General features: G+C 57.2%; 1 protein-coding gene across 1 annotated transcript in view; it reads left to right on the top strand.

Moving 5' to 3' along the window:
* SND1 (staphylococcal nuclease and tudor domain containing 1) overlaps positions 1-24,375 on the top strand; it is a 387,820-nt gene extending 363,445 nt beyond the window's left edge. Inside the window, exons 17-24 of the mRNA XM_016148646.2 lie at positions 8,024-8,212; positions 14,045-14,186; positions 17,597-17,720; positions 18,593-18,662; positions 19,745-19,858; positions 21,671-21,874; positions 23,601-23,645; positions 23,753-24,375. Coding sequence (XP_016004132.2) covers positions 8,024-8,212; positions 14,045-14,186; positions 17,597-17,720; positions 18,593-18,662; positions 19,745-19,858; positions 21,671-21,874; positions 23,601-23,645; positions 23,753-23,818 — 954 coding nt within the window. The 3' untranslated portion in view covers positions 23,819-24,375. The remainder of the gene's footprint in view (positions 1-8,023; positions 8,213-14,044; positions 14,187-17,596; positions 17,721-18,592; positions 18,663-19,744; positions 19,859-21,670; positions 21,875-23,600; positions 23,646-23,752) is intronic.
* The last annotated feature ends 1,499 nt before the right edge of the window (positions 24,376-25,874 follow it).

The following is a 25,874-nucleotide window of genomic DNA, read 5'->3' as shown; positions in this document are numbered from 1 at the left end:
TTGGTCTTTCAGGCCAGGTCAGAGATTCAATGATGACTTCATGCAGTTACTACATGGGTCACACACACGGATTTCTCCTGGAAGAAAAGGCCAACCCTCTGTTCCCCCTAGCTCAGTCCTTATGAGGCCTCGGGTACAGCCTGCAGTCCTGTGGCTGGGCTCTGGGGACGCCCCTGCAGCTGACTCCCTGGCCCAAGCCGTGGGTTGGGATAAAGAATGCTGTCTGGACGCACCTGATGAAAAGCAGTGTTCACTGCTCTTTTTGGCTGGGTCTGCTTTTCTCCACGGCAGCAGGAGCATGAGGAAGAGCTGGCCATTCATTCAGGTGTGCTCCACTTTCAGAAGGAATTTCAAAGCCTGCCTCAGGCTCAGGAAACCTGTGGACAAGAACATGAACAGGGTCGGAATGAGGGCCCCCTTGTTGCAGGCACATTCCCTTCATGAACCTCAGGGAAGAGGGAGTTAAATCTCCCTCCAGCCTCCAGCCCTGGGTTTTCCTGGGAAGATGAACAGTCTGCTTTCCTTATTGTCTGCACCAAAGGAACAGATTGCGTCAGTTTGTAAACTGTGTTACCGCTTTCAAAGGCCTGGAGTCAGCAGGTTTGCATTTCCCGGCAGGCTCAGAGGGTGCTGATCGCCTTGGCTGCCTCTCTGCCTCTGGCAAGGCCAGAAGCTGCCCCCGACCCCTGTCATCCCACCCCTCATCCCAGAGGCATTCAAGGAGAGAGAGCGAAGCCCTGAGCATCTAAAAAGCTGACCCATCTCGCCCACCGCTCAGGCCTTCCCTCAGTTTCCGGGAGCTTCTTGGCCCCTCTTGCCACTGCCAACCCAGCCCTGATTTCCAGGCATTCCTAGGGCTTTGGCTTGGGTCACCGCAGGGATGTCAGAAAAGAGGTTTTCTGGAGAGCAGTCGGCTATGTGGGTTGGATTTAAGAGTCCTCCGGTCTGGAGGTGCCGAGGGATCAGGAGCCCTGCCGCCCCAGGCGCTTGGGGAGAGCTGCTCGCGCCTGCCCCCTCCCCACCGGCCGCTGACATTAATGAGACCCAGGAGGCGTCTTATAGGCACTGCCTCTCGCTCCCAGAGCGTTACATTATTAATTGCTTCGCGTTAATGTTCATCAACTCTGAAAGACGTCGGCGTGCCTGCGCATGACCAGGAGTGACGGGGATGAGTTGGCTGTGTTAAGCTGCTACTCCGTTAAGGTGAGGTGTCTCTTCAAGTTCGCAGCTCTGCTGTGGCAGCATGTTACAGCCTTCATGCAGCGCCAGGGATGGCGGAGGAGCCAGCTCGATGGCGTGGCTCCCGCCGCGTGGCAGGAAAGGAGTCTCAGTTGGACTCTGGATCGCTACTCACATTCGTACGGAAAGCTCTGGATGGGATGCTTGGGTTTGGAAGAGGCTGGGATGCGTTTTTCCCTCTCTCCATGTTCCACCTTCCCCTCTGCAGGCGCCACGTGGAGCTTCCACCTGCCTTTCTCTCTCATCAGCGCCCAGTCGTATCGATACCCCACCAGAACTGCCATTGCCTCCCAACCTCAGAAAATTCATAGCAGAGAGAACCTCAGAAACCTCGCTCGGCTCTCATTTGCACATGAAAAAACAGAGCCCACAGGGGAAGTTACATGCCCAGCTCTGAAGAGGCAGCGCTGGTACCTGGATCCGAGGCTGCTTCTTTGCTCCCCAGTGCCTCGTCCCCATCCAGGCCTCATTCATGTCTCGTTCCCAGTGCCAGGCTTCTTGCTATGCTTGTTACCGATGGCTTTGGGGGTATTTAAGACAGGGCCATGGCCAGACGGCATGTGGAAAGGATGGAGACTTCTGTCTAGGAATCTTGTCCCTGATGTCACCTCCCCAGAGGTAGCCCTGAGGGCTCCTGCTCTGCCAGCACCTCCCCCCTTGTACAGGAAGTCTTCCTTTCCAGATTCCCCAGGGCAAGTGTGTCCGAGCTGCTGCTCTTGCCTACACGGCCTCGGCCGTCCTGCCTGAGGTGGCCCGCCTCCCTGGGGGGCGGCATCCCCCAAGGCCGTGTTCCAGGCATTCCACAGCCTCCCAGCCTGTGCAGCTGAGGCTGGCTGTGGCTCAGTGATCTCCTTTGCTGGTCAGGCACTGCGTACAGGGTCAGGGGATCTGCCTGTTTTCCATCCTCCTGGCGCATAAAAAGGCAAAGGCACCTGCGGGGTGGGGGTGTCCCCCGCCTTTTCCCATTGCCAGTAAACCCCCTCTGAGAGCATGTAGCTCCCTGCTGTGTGTCCTCTGCCTTTTGAATGTTTCAAAATTCCTTTCACCTCAGTGCCCCAGGCCGGCTGCCTTATTTGCATTTCTCCCTCCTCCCTGGCCCCCACCTCACCAGTACCCAAAGGAGGCTACCTGTGACTTTTCAGCTTTACCCCAAACTTAAGAGCAACTAGGCATCAACTTGGCTCCTGGAACAAAAGAGGAAGAACAACGGAATGAACCCCCAAGGCAGTCAGAGTTTCCTTTGTGGACTTGTAGCTGAACTCTTAATCTACCCTAAACACACACAGTCTCCCTCTCTCCCCCGTCCCCACCCCCCACCTCTTGTCTGAGCGTGAGGCTCGTCAGCTGGAGCCGGCCAGGACCAGTGGAGAGAGGGTAGTAATATCTAAAACATCAGCCGCGGCCTGGCTTTCACTGTTCTTCCCTCCTGCACACCCCTCAGCAGAGCCCAGCACCTTGCACCAGAGAACGAGCCTCAGCGCTTAGAGCAGGATGACTCAACCCGCAATGTGTATTTGGTTGAAGTAGTTCCAGTGTTGAGAAGCTGGACAGAATCCAGACAAGGGGAGGAAGGGGATCAGTTTCGGAGGGGTGGGAGACAGGGACTGAGCATTTTTTGGCAGGCCTGGGCACCCCGGCCATTAAGAACAGGACTGTGGGAAATGGAACAGGTTCATGGCCACCGCCACCTTCCCTCGCTTATTCGCTCCCGGCCCTGAGAGCTAGGGGGCCGCCTCAGTTCTCTTTGCTCCTCCCTCCTTCTCCCCTTCCTCACCTACCAGCTCCAGGAGGGGCGAGACCACAGCCCAGCTGGGTGGGCACTGAGGTGTGCGTGTTGCCTAGGCATGGGAACTCTTCCTCAGTAATTAGGAGACATGCAAATTAACAGCCTGTGCCGTTTGCATTAATTTGGTAAATAAGCCAGAACAATTTCATTAGAGGCACATTAATGCGCTTTGGAGCAGAAGGACTTGTCCCGCTGTGAGGCAGTGGGACCCACGGACTGCCCCGGCCAGTCCAGTGTGTAGCTGATCTCTAGCTGGGCATGAATGGCTGGGTCGCACCACCCCTCTTTGGCCCTGTGGCGGGGAAAGACCCCACCCCCACACTCCCAACTTGGCTGAGCAGAAAGGCATCTGTCACACATTAACTCTTCCAGTCAACCTCCACTTGCCTTACCTCCCGCTCTATTTTGTGTGAGGCCCACAGGGTGTAAGAACTCCAAAGCTTTCCAGGGTGAGAGGGAACTAAGGGGGCCCAGCTCAGCCTAGCAGGGCTGCCTCACGTTGCCTTCCTGGCTGCCGTTGGCTGGCATCAAGCGATGGGAAGAGGAAGCAGTTTTACGTGGCCTTATCTACTACACAGGTCCCTCTTCTCTTTATTGTTAGGGAAACAGGCTAGGAGAGGTCATGCGACTTGCCCAAAACTTCATGGCTAGAGTTAGGATTTGAACCCAAATCTGTCAGGCTCCAAGATTCATGGTTCAGTCAGTACATCCAGTTCTGGAGAAGATTTCAGATTCTAGAACAAACTTCGTTTCCCCCATGGAGCACACAGTCTAGTTGGAGAAGGAAGACATTTGGAAATGAAATAACTGCTCCTGCTGCTGAAGGACAGGACGAGTCCTCCCCGCGTGGGGGCTCGAGCTCTACGCCCCTGAGAAGAGGGTTCTTGGCTCCTCGCAAGAAAGAATTCAAGCAAGAGCCACAGTTAAAGACAAAAGAAAAATTTATTAGAGAAGGAATAATGCTGGAAGCCAGAGAATAAGACCCCAGGTGTTTGAGAAATTGGGTTTATATCTGTTTTCCTCTCAGGGTGTGGGTACGCAGCATTGACGGCGTGGGAAAGTCGTTCTTAGTCATCTCAGCAGGCGTCTTCCTGCGGTCTGGCCATATGCTGATCAGCCAGGCTCCTGTGCCTGGCAGCCCATAGCAGGCTCCGAACACAACTTGGTTTAAATTAATATTTAGTCAATTTGTGTAGTTGTCATGCTTCTTTCCTATATTATTTCCAGGAAGTGGTAATTGATGATGATAATGAAGCATTTGTGTGTCTAAGTGCTTAGCTTATTTATAGTAGCTCATTTGACGTCCATAATAAGTCCTTTGAAGCAGGTACTATTGCAATTCTGATTTTACAGTAAATAGGCGCAGAGAAGTTAAGTGACTCACCAAAGGTCATGAAGGTGGTAGGTGGATTTGAACGCAGTCTGGCTTCAGAGTTGGTGCTCTGACCCTCTGTGCTGTATACTCCCCTCTTGCTGAGTCCACAGGTGTTTAGAGAGCAATTCACTGTAGGCTGGGGTCAGGGAAGCCTTCACAGGAAGGTGGTGTTGACGCTGGAAGAGCTCAGCTCCCAGGGCCTGGCTTAGGGCCACAAAATCCCACCACTCCACCGGCATCAAGAGCTGAAGGCAAGAGATGCTGGCCCATGACTGGACCAGCAGGGATGCACAGGAGACAGCACTAGAAGTCCTTAAACACCTGAGCTCTGCTGTCTGACGAAGAGGCATCAAGGCTGCCCGCTTCTTTTTGTGTGTGTGGGGTGGGGGGAGGAGGCAGTGTATAAGAGTTTATTTGAGCCAGGAGGATAGACACAGGCACAGGCTCAACGCGAGAGGCCAGAAGCCGAGACTCGGAGCTGCAGGACCACTTGCGGGGCCGTCCCTCAGCCGAGCCGGCCAGCCTTCCCCCGAGTGCCTTTGTTTGACTGAGAAATTACTGTGGTTGCAGCAGCTGTAATAAAAGGGGAAGCAGAGACCCACAGGGGACAGCTTTATCTCTTTCTGTAGCCAGAGATGGATTCGGTGGCAGCATAGTGCCCAGGGCCAGAGATTTCTTTCCTCTGCCAGCAGACCCAGGGAGTTGTCAGGCCGAGCCAGTGTGTGGATTGCAGGCTGGGAGGGGCTGGGTAGGTGTGAAGTCAGTGCCCACCTGCCAGGAGAGCCTGGGCGCTCCGCAGCTGCCTCGGCCCCAGGTGTGGCTGCTGGTTGCCGGTTTCTCCCTCTAATGGGAGCCCCTGAGAGGCCAGCCTCTCATCTGTGGTGAGAACAAGGTGTGAATTTGGGGTTTGCCATGTGGAACGAGGTCTGAGTGTGGGCACCTTCCAGGGATTCCACCTGCACCCCATCCCTGAGGTTCTTGAATCCATCCCAACAATCCAGTGCCAAGAAAAGTGATGAGGGTGACCACGAAGCTACTGTGGCCTGGAGAGAGACCTCGTGCTCAAGCAGGGCAGCCATTCTGTTTTAGGAAAAGGACGCTCGGCTCCTGACACAGCGGAAGAGAAGAGGTCAGGGAGCGGGAAACCGGCGTGGGCCTGGGCTCAGTGTCGATCTGGGACTTCTTCAAGTCTCACTGCTTTCTGCTGGGCGTAAGGAGGTGCCCCACATACCAGGAGCCCGGTGGTTCAGTGGCGGGAGCCATACTCTCTCTACCTGTTGTTTCCCGAGCGCCCAGCACAACGCAGGCAGCCTCGCTGGTCTTCCTTCTGCTTCCCAGAGTTCCCCTAGGACCTGCCGCCGCCTGGCCTTCGCGTGTTTGATAAAGCTCGACAAATTAAGAAAGATAAGAGATGGTCTTTTTTAAATATAGTTATCATACAACGTTATATGAGTTTCAATATAAGATGTACAACGGTGGTTCGACATTTGTAATACACCTTACAAATTGATCACGATAAGTCTCATAACCGTCTGTCACCCTACAAAGTTATTACAATATTATTGACTATATTCCCTATGCCGTACATTACATCCCCGTGACTTATTTATTTTATAACTGGAAATTTGCACCTCTTCTTCATCTGTCATTTTGCCCATCTCTGTTCTTGTCTGACCGCCACGAGCCTGGCAGCCTCTTCGCTGTCTTCGGCCCTCCCACGGTAGGGGACACCCAGTGGCCCAGCGGCAGAGCCTCGCCTGTACTCTGGGTGCAAATGTACCTGGGCATCTGGGTGGCAAAAGGCTCTCCAGGAAGCCCTTCACTCACCTCGATGAATTTTGTTGCCTTACGAGCTGGGGAGCTCTTGGGGGGCCCCTCTTTTATCAGAGCACCATTCTGCCCACCTGCCCTTCTCCCCCACAAGTCCCCAGTAAATTAATTGCCAGAATTAGAGAAAGAAAAAAAAAATGTTTCGACATCTACCGGTACGAGACGCTGATTCTCCCTGCTTTTGCCCCTCGGCAATGTGGTGCAAGCGTTGGGTAGACCCAGCCCAGCAGATCCCAGCATTGCCATCCTGGCTCCACCAGTGAGGTACAAGGTGCCATGGCCTGGATGCTGGAGGGAGCTGGCGTTGGCCTGGTGGGAAGCAAGGAAAGGGGAAGAGGTGTGACTGTAGGAAGGAAGTGCTCCTGAAACCAGGGGCCATGGGAAAAGGGAAGGAGGCGGGGGGGGGTCTTTTTCGTTCTCAGCTCTGCCCCTTACTAGCTACATTTCCTTTCTCTGTGCCTCAGTTTCCCCACCCACAATACGAAGTTGGGTTTGGATCTATATACCTTTTTTCTACCTCTGACAAACTCTGCATATCCCCTTCTGTACCACACCCCAACATCAGGCATTGTTGAACTTGCGTTTACACTTGAAGCGTTAACTGGACCTCAAGTAGGAAGCGTGTCCAAGAATGGGAAGAAGCCAGGGTCCTGCCTCCCTGGTCCTGCCCCTTCTTTTCCTCCCCGTTGCCTTCCCTGCACGCCCAAGCCACCTCTGTGTACTCCCGGAGAGCCATACCCCGGCCATCTCCCTGCTGAGTCAGAACTCCGCCAGGTGGGCAGGCTGCTCTCCGCACCCGCCAGCCCTCTACCCTCAGCTGCTGCCCGTGGCTCCAGCCCAGGCGTCAGAGAATTCCCAGGTATTTAGACATTCATTTTATTGCTTAATCGAGCTTGAAGCCATTTAAATTAATACAAGTTTTTACATTTGGCAGTGAAAGCTTTTAAAGTCCCCTTTAGCAGGGGAAGAAAGAGGTTGAGAGAGAATCAAAGAAGGAATTTTTCTTGGGCCATTGCCTTCGTGAGGTGGAAACAGATCAGCCACCACGAGGGCCATGGCGGTGAGGCCACCCTCTTGCAGGAGCAGAGTCAGTTCCAGGTCTGGGGACCGCTGAGGGTTCAGCTCCAGCACACAGCCTCAGGGTCTGGACTTAGGGGCAGAGACCACACCCTTCCTTGTCCCAGTTCTGCAGCTGGGGTCACCCCCTATCTGTCCCCAGTGTTAGTGCATTTCCTGCCCACATCTTTCTGCCCACCCGTCCCCCTCCTTCCTCTCCTCACTCATGCAACCACTTTCTTTACCTCTGTTAAGCATGAGTTCATTCTGCTCTCCCTGGAAGAACAGGGACTCCGCTCTCCTCAGAGCCTGCCTGTCTTCCTAGCAGAGCTGGGCGAGCGCTGAAGAAGCACGCATGCGGCTAACAAGAGCTCGTCTGCCAAAGGGAGGGGAGTTTTGATGTTGCTTTGTTAGTGACCCATCTATCAAGGATGATTCTGGGGTGTGAGAGGCCAGAAAGCGTAGACCCGACTTATAGACCTGAGGCAAAGGGTTCTAAGAGAGTCCGCGGTACAGGGCTCTCACAAGCTCCCGCGTCCGCAGTACAGGGCTCTCACAAGCTCCCGCTCCTCTGCTGAGCACATCCCTTCCCTCTCCCCATTCCAGCTGCTCCTGTCACATGGAATGAGTGTGGTGGCAGCTACCCAGGGCCTGTGGGCCCTGGGCCTCAGCTCCGCTCGCCCCTGCGCACCCAGGGCCACTCCCTGCAGGCTGACGCCCCTTTCTCTGTTCCGCAGGTGGAGGTGGAGGTGGAGAGCATGGACAAGGCGGGCAACTTCATCGGCTGGCTGCACATCGACGGTGCCAACCTGTCCGTCTTGCTCGTGGAGCACGCGCTCTCCAAGGTCCACTTCACCGCGGAGCGCAGCTCCTACTACAAATCCCTGCTGTCTGCCGAGGAGGCCGCCAAGCAGAAGAAGGAGAAGGTCTGGTGTGGATTTGGGCCTGGTAGGGGAGGGCGAGGTGCCGCTCTCTACCCCGGCTCATACTTTCTCTCCTCCTCCCCCTACACACTGACACCGCTATCTCCATACAACATACCTCTGTTGTCCCCCAGCTGAGTGGGTACCCTGCTCGGTGTTGGTCTCAGATTCCACATCGGGAACCACATGGCTGCCAGCGAGGGGCAGCCTCAGCCCTGAGCCTGCCGCAGACCCGAGGGGGGCCCCAGGCCTGCTCTGGTGGACCTAGAACAGAAAGCCGTCTGGGCGTGACGAAATGACTGGGGGAGCCCCTGAGAGCAGGAGATGGGGAGGTGCTTTTTCACCCGCCCCAACCCTTCCCTCAGAGGGCCCAGGAGGCCCACGGCCCTCCTGAGTTCCCTTCACATTGCCCTGAGGGAAGCCCATTTTGGAAGCTGCCCCAGGAGATGCATAAAGCTGTTAGGACAGCAGATTTATAGCCCATCAGTCTCTGCAGACACTGCATTGAAGAGACAAGGGGGGCGGGCCAGAAAGCAGCTCTGGAAACAAATGAGCACCTAAGGAGCCCAGTGGGTTTGGTGGTGAGAGCCGGGGCCCAGCACCCCACTCCCTACGCACACACTCGGCCTATCGCCACAGACTTACAGCCAAGCCCTGATAATGGGGATAAATCAACCGGCCTCCAATTTGTCAGAGCTTCCCTGAGCTTGAGGAGGATTTCGTGGGACAGCCCTGCTGAGCCATAAATTCATTTCAGGAATAAACATTTCCTTCCCCATGGGGCAGCCATCTGGCTTACAACTTGCTTCCTAGAGCCAAGGCCCAGACAACTGCCAAAAAGAGTGGGGGGCTTCAGGGTCCAGAAGGTTCTTTCTCCTCCAGCCCGGAGCAGCCATCTCCTCACTCAGTATCTCTTCCTGCCTTTCTTCTAAGAGAGAATACATCACTCCCCCCAGGGCCGCCCTCTGTTTCCTTTCTGTCCCCTGGGAATTAGGGCTGGTGACCAATCCCCCAGTGGATATGGAAGGACTCCAAGGAGAGGTGGCCTAAAATGCTAGGACAGGTAACAGGGTCTGTCCATGCCTTGGAAGAGTGGGCTGCCCTGAGGCCTCCGAGGAGGTTTCCACCTTCCTTGTCCCAGTTCTGCTCGTATTAAACCCTGTCTCCAAGCGTGATGGGGAAACAGGCAGCCTGACTCCTACAGCAAAGGAGCTCCCTCTTGGATTTCCTGTTTGTGACAGCTGAACTTAAGACTGCCACCCCCATGTCCTCTGCCTGCTGCAGGGAGATGGAGATCTGGTGCTCGGGCCTCTTGTGCGAAGGGCTGAGACTCCACTGAAGACTTAGCAGCTGGGGATCAGGGTGGCAAGTGTCAGCCTCTGAGGCCCAGATTCTGAAAGCATCTTTGGCCCCTGTCCCCGCTGCCCAGGTTCTCAGCACGTGAGCCAAATAGCTGCCTCTTCAGATCTGAGCCGTCCTCTGAGAGTAGAGACCCCAATAGGACCCAGGAGAGGATGAGGGGGAGCTCTAGCCTGAGATGGAAGTGGGGGGTCCCTTGCCAGGTGCTGAACCAGGCATCACTATTCACTACACAGTGGATTTGTCTGACAGCCCAAGTCATCTTTCCACTGGTGTCGCATGATGACGCTGAGGAGTAATTACCAGTGATTGATTACTTACACGGGACGTGCGCTTTTGTTCCAATCTGATTAAAATGCAGTGCACGGTCCCGGTGTGAGGGCCTGCCTTTCTCCTGGGTTCTTCTCCTGCACGTCCCCTCCTGTGCAGGGATCCTCGGGGACCTTAGCCTGTCTTGCCTCTTCCTGGTGGGGCTGGTTCCCAGGAGCAGCATGGGCAGAGCTTTGCGGTGACCCTCAGAGTCAACTGCACTGAGATGAGAGAATTTAGTGGCCAGCTGAAGGATAGTAAACTGCATATCCAAGGTGTCCCCAAGACCCTAGTCCTGCCCAACTTGTGACCCCAGGGGGGCTGCCTTAGCTGAGAGACAGGCACGTCTGAGACCGAGATCATGGTGGCTCCGATGAGCTGAGGAAAGGCAATACTGAGAGATCGTGTGAGACCAGGAGCGTGCAGAAGGCTTCAGCGAGTGTGATGACGTGCTTGTGTGTCTGTGAGCAGGTCCGACTGCTGCTGTACCAGCCATGAGAACTTTCCTGACTCCCTGCTGGGCCTTATTCTTCCCTGTCCCTTTGGGTCTCCTCTCCTCTTAAAGAGGCTGGCGCCCTCCCCTTTCTCTGCAGGAGGCTGACGGTCGCCGTGCGGACTGTCTCCCTTCCCTCCACCACTCATGCCCTAGCAGGACCCTGGACTGGGTAGGCCATCGATTGGCTTTTATGAAGCTCGGCTTCCCCACTGCAGACTTGAAGGCCTCCACCACCCCGGCCCCCTGCCAGCTCAACCCCTGGAGCCTTCTGAGCAGCGGCGTTAAATAGGATTTAGAAAGGAAAGACTGCAGCCAGTGGAGCCGCAGTCCACGTTGCGCGTCTCCTGCTGGGAAGAGGACCTGGGGTTCCCTAGCGAGGAAGCGCAGGAAAGAGGGAGGGCCGGGGGCCGGGCGAGGACACGCGGGGAGACAGCCTCTGCTCCCGAGCTGGCCTTGCCTACGCCTGGCCTAGTGGGCTCCTTCCCCGGGGCAGCCGCAGCCACAGGGGGTGGTGAGGAGCCCCAGAATGGAGACGGGGACCTGAGCAGGACAGGAACCGGCAGGACAGAGCAGGTGAGGAAGGAGCGAGTGCTTCTCTTGCTCATTTCCCACCCGGGTCTGAAGCCAGGGCCACGAAGGGGTCACAGAGGGACCTCATCTCAGGACAGAGCTCCATCGTGGCCCTGGCCTTAAAGCAGGAGAAGCTGCCACCAACCTGACCCCAAACCCTGCCATGCATCATACAAGCTGGGACAGGCGGCTCGCTAGCACCCCTGCGCCCTGCTGCCCAGGCCTGTCTCAGACCCCATCCTACCCAGCGTCCGGGCCCAGCTCCTTCACCGAGAGCCTGGGGGCCGAACCGTAAAGCACTGACTGTGCGTCTGTGTGCACAGTACTGTTCCTTTCGGGAGGGGTCTTTAGGTTTTTCTTATCAGGGATTTGCGCTATAAGAGGGCTTATGGTGGTTACAGCAAAGTGGCACCTGTCCGGCAGGTGTCTTGCCAGTGTGTTCGTCCCTTCCCTGCCCCAGTCCTGTAGAAGGGCAATGTAAGTCAACACGGGCAAAACCCACCCATGTTTAAATTTAAGGGCGGGGATGTGGGCAGCCAAGCCTGTCCCAGATGACTCTTTCCCACCAAGAAGCCACCTGGCCAGACTGCCTTTACTAGCTCACCAAGGGCCACTGGTGGCCAAGTCCCAGAGAATAGCTGGCCACCTCCATCCCCCAAGGGAAAAAGGGAACCTTCAAGGCTCCACCATTGAAGGGGCCGAGCCAGCCCTCTCTTAGAAATGGGGTTCCGTTATCTGACGAGCAGCTCTCCCTCTTCTACCCTTTGGAGTCTTCTCACCTCAGGGGGCAGCAGCGTGTGGCCCCTGTGCTGCCCTCCCTCAGGCTTTTGTTTACATCATCCTGACCTCACGCTTCCTGCCATCTGAGCTGCCCGGAGAGAAGCTCCACCCCTCTCCCCAGGAGGAGACCTGATGCTGTCGCCTGAGGCTCTTTCACTCAGTCATTAGCAGTTTCTGCTCTCACCCTGTCAGTCTGTTCCCAATTCATCAGCTCTGCTGAAGAGCCTCCTTCCCCCACAGCTGGAGGAAGAAGGGTGGGGTTAGGGTGGGAGCCCAGGTCTCCCAGGCTCAGGGCCCACTCAGGAGCCAGTCTTGTCTCTCAGCGGCAGTGAGAGTCCCACAAGCCTCAGAGGGGCTGAGAGCCTGGAGGTGGATAGGAGTGGCTGGTTAAGCAGTCACTGCCTGGGGAACTTCCAGGAGGGGAACCCAGCAGGGAAAGCCTCAGCCCCGGCCTCAGCAGGATGTAGGCCTTGGAGTGGGAAGGAATGTGGTCGTCCCCCAGAGAGCTCTCCGCAGTCCCTGTCCTGGCCTCTGATTGGAGGGACCCTTTCACAGGAAAGTCCAAAGGCTAGAGACCCCCTTCCTCATCAGGGGGGGTGGGCCCTGGAGGGGTGAGACCAGGAGCCTCTGATCTTACCTAAGTGAAGTCCTGCTGCCTCGCTCCCTTGGCGGCCAGGCCTGGGGTGTTGGAAGCAGAGGTGTCTGGATGCTGGGGATGAGGGGAGCAGCCAGGGTGAGGAGACAGATGTTGGAGGAAAGCGAAAGGGGTCAGGAGCTGTTTGGGTTAGAGCCCAGCCCCAGACCAGGGGCCCACAGACGGAGCCTCAGAGAGCGGAGCGCGCTGCCCTGTGCGGGCGGCAGCGTAGTGTTTCTGCCGTGTCCCTTAGCCGCCCCCTGGCAGCCGCCCCCACCCCTGCCCCCCGGTGCTCGTTCCAGCTCTCGGGGCCCTTGCCTCTCCTTCTAGTGGAAAGACACACACTGTGCCACATTAAAAGCCGGAGCGTGGCCTCTGCGAGTGCGACCCAAGGTGGTTCAGTTATTCCAGCGTCCTGCCCTTCAGCTGTTCCTGATGCCACCTAGAAATCCACATGTCAGCTGAGTGCTCACGTGGTCAAGCTACCTCATTTTATGAGAGAAGGAAAGGAGACCCAGAGAAGGCACGTGGCTCAACCAAAGTCAAACAGCAAATCGAAGGGCAAAATGCAAGGACGAGAGCCCAAACCTCCCACCTATAGATTTTCCCTCTGCTCAGTGCCACCGTCTGGCTCCAGAGGCCCAATCAGAGCCAAAGGCCCCTTGAAGAGCTCTAGAGCCAGACTACCTGTGTTCGAATCCCGGTTCTGCTAATTCTAACAAGCCTGTGAGCCTCAGTTTCCTCTGCAAAACGGGGGACATTGATCCCTCCTCAAAGTGTCATAAGGGTTAAATTATTTAATACTTAGAGATGTTTAGAAAGGCACCAGGCACCTGGTCAACATGTAAATTTGGGGCTAATATTTTTAGCGCCCCTCGTTCCTATGTATGTCTGTGGGAGCCCCTGTGCGGTCCAGTCTCCCTGACATTCCCACACCCTCTCCCCACTGCTCCGCTGGAAACCACTTCCCTTCCCTGCTCTGACAGACCTCACTACTGGGATAATCTCCTGGCCGTAGGATTGGACTTGACACGCTGTCACGTAGAATCAACTTCTGAGCTACTCCAGCCCTGACAGCACAGGGCTGAGGGGGGAAGGGCGAGGGGAGGGTGGTGGAGTGGCCCAGCTTCTGAGCAGGGGTCAGAGCAACCTGCTTGAGGTGAGGAGGACAGAGGTTGCTGAGACGAGGCGTCTCGCACAGTGACGAACCCTCCGCTCCCCCGCCCCTTGCAGAGCCTCAGGAGTGACAGTGGCCCTAGGACAGCTCAGCATGGTATGGGGGAGGGAGGCGGGGACACAGAACCTCTCCAGCACCCAGGGCCTCACACCGGTTCTGGCCAGGCTGAGAATGGCCAGGCTGAGAATCGCCAGGGAGCCCGTTCGGTTTGCTTTACTCCCTCTGGGACCCTTATAACAGATCCTGGTTTAGTCAGCCTGGAGTGGGCCCCAGGCACCTGCATTTTTAATTAGCATCCCTGTGGCTTCTGGAGCCTGTGGGAATTTGGGAGCCACTAGATCAGAAGAACTTAAGAGCAGTCTGCCCTCTCCCACCCACCCCCACCCCACGTAGGAGGGTTTCAGGAGCCCAGCCTGACATGACGAGTGCCCTTTGGTGACCCCGTACTCAACTCTCCCCAGGGGGCGACCCACTTGCCTAAAAGTCCCTGTCCTGGTATCCCACACGCAGGTCTGGGCCCACTATGAGGAGCAGCCCGTGGAGGAGGTGACTCCCGTGCTGGAGGAGAAGGAGCGCTCAGCCAGCTACAAGCCGGTGTTTGTGACCGAGATTACAGACGACCTGCACTTCTACGTGCAGGATGTGGAGACCGGTGAGTGCTCAGGCCCAGGCCCTGCTGCCTCGCAGCCTCTGGCATGGTCCAGCCCACCTCCGGGGCCCCTCTGTTCAGTGGGAGGGAGGGGCACAGCCCAGGGGCTTCAGGGGCCTCCCCAGGATACTTTACAGCTACTGCCCACCCCCCAGGCCCCATACACCGCTCTCTGGGCCCACGGGTCATTTCCTGGCCTGCAAGTGAGCCCTGGAGTAGGTGGGCCGAGCGGGTCCCCTGAGGACTGATGAGGTAACCAGTTTTGTCTGGGTGGTGCCCTGAGACTCTTAGGTAATGGTTTTTCGCCCAGACACCCCTGGCTGGGCTGGCATGAGGAATCGTAGCCCTCGGAGTCTATCAGGAAGCAATGAACAGATTGTCTCTGTGTGGGCAGGAAGCACAAACTGGCATTGCTCGGCCCCTCTCCCCCTCAGCTCCCTTGGGAAGGCAGGCAGGCGGAGGAGGGGAGCCTAGGCCGGCCTCCGCGGGGGCTTCTCCCTCTCTAGAGGTTACCACAGCCCTGAGTGGTAACCAGTTCCCATGGAAACAGGCAGCACTCTAGGAGAAGTCATCCCTGGGCAGTCTTTCTGAAGGACCCCCTCTCTGTCCTCCTCCTTCCTGTCCTCCGTGTTGTACCCTGTGGCCAGGGTCCCCTAGGCAGAGGCATCAGGCTCCTAGAGGGCAGAGGGCAGGAGAGACAGCTCCGTGAGCAGCTGCACCATGGCCCCTCTGGCGCGACTTGCCACCTCCACAGCCTTTACCCTGCCTTCCCTCCTCTCACCGCCGCCTTGTACAGGGCAGAGGAAAAGCCCATAGAGCTGCCTCTGGGCCAAGCCAGATCCTCCCAAGGCAGAGAGGCTGACGATGTCACTGACACTCAAGGCAGCCCCATGAGGGGCAGGGCGCGGCTCTGCCCGGCCTCCTCAGCCCCTCCCCGTACCCATGCCGGGCCCACCCCAGATCACCAACAGCCTGGTCTCAGCCACTTCCTCTCCAGTGACATTTCCCCGGCAGCTGCTTTTGTGGCAATGTCATTTCACCAAGGAAAACTGACCATTCCGAATCCTTGACTGGCTGTACTTGGTGGGGGATGGTGGAGGAAGCCAGGGAGGGGCGGAGATGGAGCCAATAAGCCTTCAGGATTAGGTTCTCTTGAGGTCAGCTGCAATCATGGCAAAAGCTGGGCCAGCCAAGCCAAGAAGGGGCCAGCCTCAGGTCTGACGATGTGACAGGAAGAAGAGTCTCGTAGCGTTGGTCCAGATAGGAAAGAGCTGTCCTGATCGCAGGAGCCAGCAAGAACAGCCCTCAGGGAGCTTGACAGAAGGAAACTCAAAGACCCTGCCCAGGGTCCAACAGCTCCCAGACAGAGGTTACACCTGGCCCCCGGCCCCTGCTGGGAAGGATTCCCCGTGAAGGAGAACAGGGTCCTGAAGTCTCCAAGGGACAGAGCCCTGAGGGTTCAAGGCCTTTGACCACATAGTCTCTGCAATCTCAGAGGCGTCCTGTGCCTGCCCAGTGCCCTGCCTGGCTGTCTGGCAGCTCTAGGAAGCCATGACACTACAGTGAGCAGAATCCAAGGAAGAAAATAAAGAGAACTAAGGAGGGAACCAAGTATTCTTAGAATATTGGAGAAGGGAGCGAGGCGCTTCGTGGCACGCCGCCTGGAGAGTTGTGGGCTCCTGAGCAAACCCTGTGCTGGTGGCTCCGTAAAATCTAGGAAAAGAAACCTCAGAACATAACACGTCTCCTTCGTCTGCAGCTTTTTATCCCCTGGTAGGGCACATCCTCTCACCTTGTCTCCGGCCGGCTTTTAGGGAAGGAGCTGATGAAATGATGAAAACATTGCCATTAGCTGTAAGTGACCAGCCAGGTCTCTGTGAAGGGCCTCCCAGAGGGCTTTGCATGTTTGTAGGAGGCAAAGTCTGCTTCTGTTGCCTTGGAGCAGAAAATAAATAAAAATAAAAATAGACCAAGTATAGGAGGAACTTGTCTTATGTAGAGGCTTCTCCTGAGTTCCTAAAATTTTACCATCTGGGTAAGGAACATTGTCTCAGGAGAATTTTAGAGGGTTTGCCACTGGATAAGGGGAAGGGCGGCTGCCTCCTCGTGCCCCTGTTCTGAAACCAAGTCTCATGAATGCTGGGCAGTGGCCCGTGCAGGGAGCCGAGTGGATACACCCTCTCGTGTCCACATGCAGAGGTCATCTTCAATGCCATTGAATGATTGAGTACCCTGCATATGTCGAGGGTTCTGCTAGGCCTTGGGAAAGTGAACCACTGAGTGAGCTATGGTCTGTACCCTGAAGGAGCTCACCGTGTGGTGGCTGAAACATAGACCCAGACAAGGAATTTACAAGGACACCTGACAAGTGTACCAACAGCCAACACGTGTTAGACACCTGTTACAATGTGTGTGGCTTTGGGCCCTGAAGACGGAGTTGGTAATCCACATGCACCCAGCCACCGTCACCTCAGAGAGCACAGTGGGCCTGATGCAGAGCTAGAATCAGGGCTAGGAGGGATGTAAAGGAGAAGCCACTGGGGACTGGTACTGAGCGGCGTGGGCGTAGTGGGGTGCGGCAGGGAGGAGCTAGGTTGGTACCTGAGAAGAACTTATGTGCTACCAAACCTGGTGAAAAGCAGTCAGACAGCGGGATTCCAAGGTCAGAGTGAGGCGAGGCAGGGAGACTCCACTCTCAACACCATCCCCAGTTCAAGAAGGACGCTGAGTTGGGGGTGGGAGGAGGGCACCCCAGCCTGGCAGCACCGGAAGTTCAGTTCAGCATGTATCTCGCAGGGTGACCGAGAGGGGAGTGGCCAAGTGTGAATGTACTGAGACTGGGCCCTGCTCTCAGAACTGCGCTCCATCTTCCATGGCTCACATTCTGAGGCCTATTCCTTGTCCAGCGTTGAATGGGCTTCATCTCCACATTAGCCCCTCCACATTGCAAAGAGTGGCCGCGGTCAGTCACTACCTCTGTAGCCTAGGCCAGAACCAGCCCTCGTCGGCATGGGGTGAGGGCTGGCCAGCTCCCACCCCGGAGAGGCTGGTTGGCCTTGGCCATGCTGCACATTCACTCCCTTTCTCCACTTCCTTAACCAAAGCCCAGGAACATTCCCAAGGATTCCCACAGCCATGGCCAGAAGATTGGAGAGCTGGGGTTGGAAGACTGTGCCTCTAAGTCCTGAAGTGTCAGCAAGTCACTGTCCTGCTTTTAAAATAAACAGCATGAAACCTCTTGAGCCAGGACCTAAGAGGACCTCCCTGTGGGATGGGGCGAGCCCGTGCCATGGGCCTTCTGCAGAATTCACACACCACCCAGTCCCCAGGCTCATCTGCACCCCCAGCCCATTCAGAAATGAGGTGCCATAGAACCTGACACCCTGGTCTCCCTTCCTCTTCCTCCCCATCAGGCACCCAGCTGGAGAAGCTGATGGAGAATATGCGAAATGATATCTCCAGCCACCCTCCTGTCGAGGGCTCCTACGCCCCACGCCGGGGAGAATTCTGCATTGCCAAATTCGTAGATGGAGAATGGTAAGCCACTGGGATCCAGAGCAGCAGGACAGCAGCAGGTCTGTCCTTGTGGCACTGGCCTGCAGAGCCACCAGCTAGACTTCAGGCATTAGCCTCTGCGGTCTGGTTTTCACTGAGATGTCGCTGACCTTGGCCAGCTCTCCAGGGTGGCCCTTTTCATTGCCCACAGCCCATCCTGGGCCCGTGCTTTGGCCTATGGTTTTCCTGCAGTCCAGCCAGCCTCCGGAGTACAGAAGTAGTGTTCCTCCATCCTTCTCCTGGGATGCTTTCGGGGGAGCTCTGGCTGGCTGGGGCTCTCCGACACACCCCTCACCCCACAGAGGGAAAAATGATGTCTCAGTAAACCCAGACCAGCCGCCCAACTCTCCACCCCAGCTGTCTGGGACATGAGCAGCCTCGCAGGCGCAAGAAGGTCACTTATGTCTGATATACCAAGGGTAGGGCCCATGGCCTTCCCAGGGTGACGAAGTGACTTGGATGTGTTCCCTGCTGCGGCCTCCCAGACAGATCTGCCGGCTAATTACAGCTGCTGTTCAGTGTGCTGGGTTTAAACAGCAGACATCAATCTAGTCGTTAGTCTTGTTGCTTTATGCCCCAAGGACACATTAATCTGCTCCACATGCTCCCCCTCCCCCTCCCCCTGCTCCCAGCTCTGCTCTGATTCCATTAGATGGTGACCACAGTGCCCCAAGGCTGAGCCTTGGTGGAGTCGAGAACTGTCCTCTGTGACACCCATGGGTGGGCTCCAGGAGCCCTGGGCGAGAAGTGCTGTGCTCTCTCCCCGGCCGTCGCTAAAGCTCCAGGGGGGCGACTCCCTGGGGCCGCGACTCCCCAGGGCTGTCCCTTAAGCTCTGCGCGTGATGCCATTGCAGGTACCGGGCCCGAGTAGAGAAAGTTGAGTCTGCTGCCAAAGTTCACGTCTTCTACATTGACTACGGCAACGTGAGTGCAGGGGACCGTGAGGTGGACGAGGTGGCAAGGGGGCCCCCAGTGGCTACCGGGGCCGTTCGACACTGTAGCCGCTGGGTCAGGGCCATCCGATCTCTTGAAGGGCCCTCCAACCTTTGGACTCCCTTCCTGACAGAACAGTGAGCGTGTGGGCATCGCTACTGTTTGTACAGCAGACCATGGCCCCTGAGTGGCCTATGCCACAAAAGCGGCATCTCTGGCCAGAGGCCTGTGAGCACCCATAGTTAGTCCTGTCCAGGCTCTATGGATGAGTGCCCGGCCACGCCCAGGGTTCCTCTTCGGCCTGGTCTCTCTGAAGAGTGGGCCCGGGAAGGCCCTCTACTCCTCCTGGTCCCCATATCCATCATGGCACTTGTCCCCTCTGCTAATCAACAGCCCATCCCAAAACCAAAGTTTTCTGGGAAAGGACATTCGCAAGGTGGCAGAGTGGGAGAAAAACCCCTCAGGCTGCACCTGGGAGTCCGTTGACAGTGCTCCCTGGGGGCAGCAGACGGGAGAGAACGCCGCCGCCCCGAAATGAGCGGCCCCTGAGCTGTGGCTGCGGCTGGCCATGGTCATCTACTTTCCTCAAAGACCAGAGGGTCAGTCAGCAGAAAGTTACTCCCTGGGAATACTCGAAGAAAGAGTCCTGCCAGGCTGGGGCCTGCGCTGGACCGTGGGCAAGCCAGGGGCTGCCGGGCCCCTCGCCGCGGTGCGCTCTCCTAGCCCGTGGAGCACCCCCTGGCCCGTGCGAAAGTGGTCAGGGGACTCCTCACAGGGAAGGCATTGGAAAGAAATGGAAACAGGGATTAGAGTTTGGTTATCAAATTGGTTATTTTAGTGGGAGCCAAGGGAGAGAGGGTGAGTCGCAGCCACCCACCTGCCGCAGGGGCCAGCGCGCCGTGTCCTCCCAAAGTGTCGCTGACCGGGCAGCCTGTGCGTGTGGCTCAGTGGAGCCGCGTCGCAGGGGAGCAGGGACTCCCTGAGCTAGAGTTCCCAGAGACCTGGCTACAGGGACTTAGCCTCCCAGAGGGCATCGAGAGCGTGACGCTGTTGGCCTGGTGTGTCCTTTACAGAGAGAGATCCTGCCGTCCACCCGCCTGGGGACGCTGCCACCTGCCTTCAGCACCCGTGTGCTGCCCGCTCAAGCCACGGAGTATGCCTTCGCCTTCATCCAGGTGCCCCAAGACGTGAGTCAGCGTGCCTTCCCTCCTCCTGAAGGGGACCGTCCAGTGACACTCAGCCACGCCCGCAGCCCTCACGGGCTGGCAGGAGAAGATGGAGGCAGTGATGGGCGGTTTGTTAGCAACAGACTCAAGAGGTGGGAGTGACCGAGGAGGTTCAGGGACAGCGTCGCAGGGGAGGTGGCGGTAGAGCACTTGGCCTAGTGTTCAATAAACAGGTAGGCCTGGTGCACCAGGGTGCTTTCGGGCGAAAACTGGTCCACCACATTCGGGCCCCGGGGGCCTCACGGGCAGTGGCAGGAGATGAGAAGGGAAAGGTGAGTCAGGGTCTGGGGATCCAGACCTCGTCTGCCCTGGCGAGCTGAGTCTTTGTGTTATAGCCAGAAGGGATTGTGTTAGGATTTTCAGCAGAACCATGACATGGTCAAAACTGTTTTTGAAAGTTACTTCCAGAGTGGCTCCATAGTGTAGCGGTCAGCACGTCTGCTTTACACGCAGAAGGTCCTGGGTTCACACCCCAGCGGAGCCAAGGTCCAGGCCCCGGGGGCGCCAGGCCCCAGGTGCACGCCGCGAGCATGTAGGAGGAGACACCCCGCGTTCAGAGATCTAGTTCTTAAGGGGAAACGGCAACATCAGGGGTGGAGGTGGGGGGAGCAGAATCAAAGGGTGGGGGCAGAAAGAAAGTTACTTCCGGTGGCATCGTGCAAGAGTAGAGACTAGCAGGAATGATTGAGGAACAATTGGAATTGAAAGTCCAGGCTAGAGACAACAATGGCCTCGCCAGGGCCGTGTGAGCGAGGTCTCAGAGCACCCTCAGAAGGGGTGGGAGCTGGGGGGAGGCGGAGTCTAAGATGGTGTTTCATGCATGTGTATATTGCTGTTGGCCAAGGTGGTCAGAGGGACGAGAAGGCATAAACTAGAGGCTACGGGGGCTCCATCCAAGTGGCTGTGTGGTGTTCAGTTTGGAAAGCAAGATGAGGAACTCATGGATTTGAATGGTCGAAACCATGGAGTGCTCAAGCGTGGAGTACGGGGAACACAGGGTAGGGAGGAGGGAGCACTGGCCTTCCCGCAACCTGGAGAAGAGCCTGAGGTGAACGCGCCCCCCCAGAGGAGAACCCAGGCTCAAGATTGCAGGCGCTGCCCCCTGGCCAGGAGGGGAGAGCCGGACTGCAGTGTCCAGCTCCCCAGGGAGGTCAGGCCAGCCGAGGCGGGGGCCCCTGAGGCTTCAGCAGCGAGGACCCTGGTGCTCGGAGCGAGAGCAGTGCAAACAGCATGGTTAGAGCTGCTCTCAGATGCAGGGTGCTGAGGAGCAAATGGCAGGGTAGGAATCGGCACCATTCCTGCCTTTTCATGAAAGGTACTGACGAGCAGAAGAGAAACAACAGGAGACAAAATAGGTCCGGGGGGGCGTCGGTCTCTGGGGCTGGGGAGCGAGGGCCCGGAGGGGCCGCTGTGCCGAGCGAGGCCCCGCAGACGCAGACGCAGGAGGGGGAGCGCGGGCAGCAAGCCGAAGGTTACTTTGGGATGGGGAAAAGCCACTTGTCTTCAGGGACACAAGGCAGCTGGGTGTGGATACGGATGCAGGGGACGGGGTGGCATGCGGCTGTGCTTGGGGGGGAGGGCAAGAACAAAGGGAGAGGGGGCGCGTCATGCCCGGAGCCTGTGTCCCCCCTCACTAGGATCTGAGCGGGGAGCGGGCTACGGGCACCTGCTGGGCAGGCTTTCTCGGAGGTCCGCGAACAGGACCTGGGGTCCCCATGGCCATCCTTTGCTCAGCGTGCCTCTGCCGCTAACCCGGGTGTGTCCCCGCTCCAGGAGGATGCTCGGACTGACGCCGTGGACAGCGTGGTGCGGGATATCCAGAACACTCAGTGCCTGCTCAACGTGGAACACCTGAGTGCCGGCTGTCCCCACGTCACCCTGCAGTTTGCTGACTCCAAGGGGGACGTGGGGCTGGGCTTGGTGAAGGAGGGACTGGTCATGGTGGAGGTGCGCAAGGAGAAACAGTTCCAGAAAGTGGTACGTGATGCGGAGGTGGGCCCCCACGCCCGCAGCCGCCGTCACGGAGCGGGGCTGGGGACTGCATCAGGAGCCAGCGAGGGGGCAGGGAAACCACCATCCTGCTGTTCCTGCTGGGGGAAGATAATGGGTTTCAGTTTGTTGGGGTTTCTGTTTTTAAAAAAAAAGCTAATTACATCCCAAATTAATTGGCTGCAGGTTTGGCTAAGAATGCAGCTGCAAACTAGAGCGGAAAGTTTCCCTTTGCATGCACCCCCAGGTGACAGGCTGGAAGCTTTGCCAGCGGTGGCATGGACAGGGTCAAAGCCCGTCTGGCTTTCTGTCCCATTCTCACTTCCTTCTCTGCAATACACAACTTCCAAGTCCATACCCAGCTCCTAGCACACAGTCCCTCCAGCCTGTCTGAAAAGCCCCCAGGGCTTGGAGCAGGGCCCGAGTCCAGCCTCCTGAGGTGTGCGACCTTGGAGATCAGTCTTTTGAGGCCCGAGTCTCCCCGTCATGAGATGAGAGCCTTGCTGCTTCATAGGGTGGACCATGAGGATGGGCTGCTGACACCCGGGACACCAGCTTGCACTGTCCAGCTGTCGATCATTAGGGTTGGGTTCTGGAGACCAGCGGCCCCTTCCGCTCAGCACGCCACTCATCCAAGGCCTCCCGGCTTCCCACCAAGCCACAGCTGAGGCCCCGCGACACACCAGCCTCAAGGGACAGACTGGTGGCAAGCTCACGCCCTCCTGTAGCACCACCTCCTGATGGCAGGAAGAGATCAGAGGGGCTCGGCAGCTGCACCCAGCTGGTCCCACGCTCCCCCTGAGCGGAGGGATGGGAGCAGCAGGGTTGAAACCAGTGTTTTCACCATGGCCCTGACTTCCCCTTCCCCCGGCCCCTCTTTGCCCTCGCTCTCTCCCCACGTACGGTGTCAGTGGTCTGTGGCTCCACGAACTGCTGATGCAAGGTGATAATTCATTTGGGACAAGACCCCGGTGTGAATTGCTCCCATGTCTCCTTGGGGACAGGAGAGACCTAATCCCCTAGTCCCTTCCGTGAAGACCCCCAGTTTTCTGAGATTGTTCCTAGGAGTTAGTTTAAGTTTCCTTGTAGAACTAGAGATCTTAGTGTTCCCCCTTATGAAACTACCTGTAATATCTCTGGTGTCTAGAAAATTCCTTGGCCCAATCCCTAAGATAAACACTTAATGGGTTCATTGATTCATCTGCTCATTATTTCAGCAAACATTTATCGAGGGCCTGCATATCTCGGTGAACAAGAGACAACATTCTTGCCCAATGGAGCTTTCATTCAAGCATGAGGAGACGAGCAATAAAAATAAATACAATAAGTCAATGAAATTGAGTGTTAGAAGACAAGTACAATGGAAAAAGAGAAAATAGTAAAGCGAATCGGGTGTGTGGGAGGGGGCGGTTGTAATTTTAAATGCAGTTATCAGAGGCCTCGTTAAGATGATACTTTTTATCAAAGACTCGAAGGGGCAGGATGAGTAGCCAGGCGGACAGGGAGGGGAAGCGCATTTCAGGCGGACAGACTGGCCGGCACAGCCGAGAAACAGCTAGGAGACCAACCAGACAATGCCCTTCGCTTTTACTCTGAGGGAGCCAGGGACGCATGGAGCAGGGGAGGGATGCGGATGTGACCTGGGCATTCTGCGGGGTTGCTCTGGCTGCCTGATTGTGAGTACCCCCATCTTGACCATCTCTCGCCCCTCCAGATCACAGAATACCTGAACGCCCAGGAGTCGGCCAAGAGTGCCAGGGTGAGTTCACATCAGGAGCCCCAGAAGGCGCTGCAGGAGGGGGTGTGGCCTCCCGGGTTCCTGCAGGTCCCACCTCCCTGACGAGCCGCCGTTCTGTTTTCTCACAGTTGAACCTGTGGCGCTATGGAGACTTCCGAGCCGATGACGCAGACGAGTTCGGCTACAGCCGCTAGGGAGAGAATCGGGTCCAGCCCCCCGCACCGCTCACGCCAGCACCTCCTCCTCTGCCGGGAGGGCGTTTCAGCTCCAGACCCCAAATCAGGGGTGTAGATTGGGTCCAGCTTTGCTTCGGTGTATAGAAATGTCTTGCAGGGCGCCATCTGGACTGGGGCGGGGTGCAGGGAGCCCGAGGCCTCCAGGGGACAAGCCATTGTCTTCTGAGGTGACGAGCATTGCTGTCCACAGGCTCCCAGCAGATTCTGTTTTTTATTTGGATGGGGGTTTGTGGGTTTTGTTTTTTTTTAATTGTCCTCAAATCAGGAAGAAACAGGAAAGACTTTGTCCTAATGGAGGACACCATCCTGGTACCCAAAGCCAGCTGCCAGCTGGTACCCCACTTCTGCTCCAGGCTGCCCTTCTCCCCAGCTCTCTGTCCAGCTGTTGATTATGTGATTTCTCTGATGCGTCCATTCTCAAATGCCAGCGCGGCCACATCTGCCCCCTCACTAGTCCTCCCCTTTTCTGTATTTAAAGCTTTCAAGGCCCAATAAAATAGTACATGCTCTCTGCAGCCCGTATCATTCACGCCGGAGCCCAGAGCCCAGGATCTCGGCAGCCCCAGCCAAGAGACCTGGGCACTTGAATGACCCCCAGAGTCGTCATCCACGTGCACGGCCATACCCCCTAGAAACCTAGTCTGCCGGTGGGAGCAGGGCAGTTCTTCAGAGGTCTGAGCAGCTCCTAGGGCCTGGTGGGCATCACCTGACACCCTGGCCACCAAGCAGAAGCCTCAGGTCTTCTCTTTTGACTCCTCAGTCTGGACCCACTGCACACGGCTGCCCTCGAGGGCCTTAGAGATTAAGAGCACTTCAGCCAGGGGCCAGGAGGGACTCACTGAGCAAAGCAGGGTGATCCTCCTCCAGCTGTAGCAGGAGGAATGGCCAACACCAGACAGGCTGCCACAGCACAGTTAAGATCAAGGGCCCCTGGTCGCTGCCCTCTCCCTCCACAGGTGCTCCGAGAGGGGTCAGGGCCACTCGCCAAGGAGAGTCTATCTTTCCAGGTTATTAGCTCTGGCTGCATTTGACTTGACACAGTATCCCCCAGTCCTCAAGGCAGAGCTGGCCGTGGAGGTCAGCAACCCCAGGCCACTGCTACCCCCGAGGGACGAGAGACACCAGAGGGTGGCCGCCGTGGTGTGCAGTGAAGAGGCTGTCGTGCTACTCAGGGAGAGCGGGTGGGTGTATCTGATGGGGACGTCGCCAGTCTGGCATCCACAGTGCCCAGGGAGTCCGCCTGTGCTCCCACACCCCCTCGGCCCCACCTGTGTGGCCCTGCACTCCCCGGGCACGTTCTCTGGTGAGACGTGGTGGCACGTCTTCCTGGCCCCCCCGCTTGCCACCCCACGTGCTGATCAGGAGCGATGCTCCAAGCTGCTGTGGAAGACCGGTCTTTTGGTCTTGGAGAAAGTCAGCGGAGGCGGCAGGGCCTGGCTGGCCAGCTCGTTCCCAAACCAGAGGTCCCCGGTCCCAGAAAATCCTGGCTCTTGGCAGTTCTGCCCCCACATCCACTCGTTACGGCCCAGAATTCACATGGGGTTCTCCCCAGGGCTCTTGTCTTTAGGGCGAAACTGAACATTTCCGGTACACGCGCTGCGCTCTAATTAAAGGGAGAGTTGGGCGTGAGAAGAACCGCGGGGTTGGGGGGAGACGCGGAGTCCGCGCCCCTAGAGCCCCCGTGCTCCTTCCAGTGAGGACTCGCAGCTTCTGCCTGCATGCCCTCAGGGTGGGTCAGAATGAGTGCTGGCGCCCCATGAGTCAGCCCCTCTATGGTCTATAAACCGTCTCCCGTGACTACGTCCAGCTCCTGAGGGGGCCCGAGAAGTCAGCAGGGGTGTGGGTGATGAATCGGCGTGAATCTCGCCATCTATGCCCACTCCTGAGAAGCCGCCCTGCCCCCAGCAGGCAAGCCCACTGTCACCGTGGACTCTCGCTTTATTTTTATCCGTCATGGAGAACGGTCGTGGAGAGGAGAATGCACGCCTCACCCATTTCTCTACCTCCTGGAAGG

This window comes from Rousettus aegyptiacus, unplaced genomic scaffold (genome assembly GCF_014176215.1).
Source record: "Rousettus aegyptiacus isolate mRouAeg1 unplaced genomic scaffold, mRouAeg1.p scaffold_m13_p_13, whole genome shotgun sequence".
NCBI lineage: Eukaryota > Metazoa > Chordata > Mammalia > Chiroptera > Pteropodidae > Rousettus > Rousettus aegyptiacus.
This window is presented reverse-complemented; position numbering and strand designations above follow the sequence as displayed.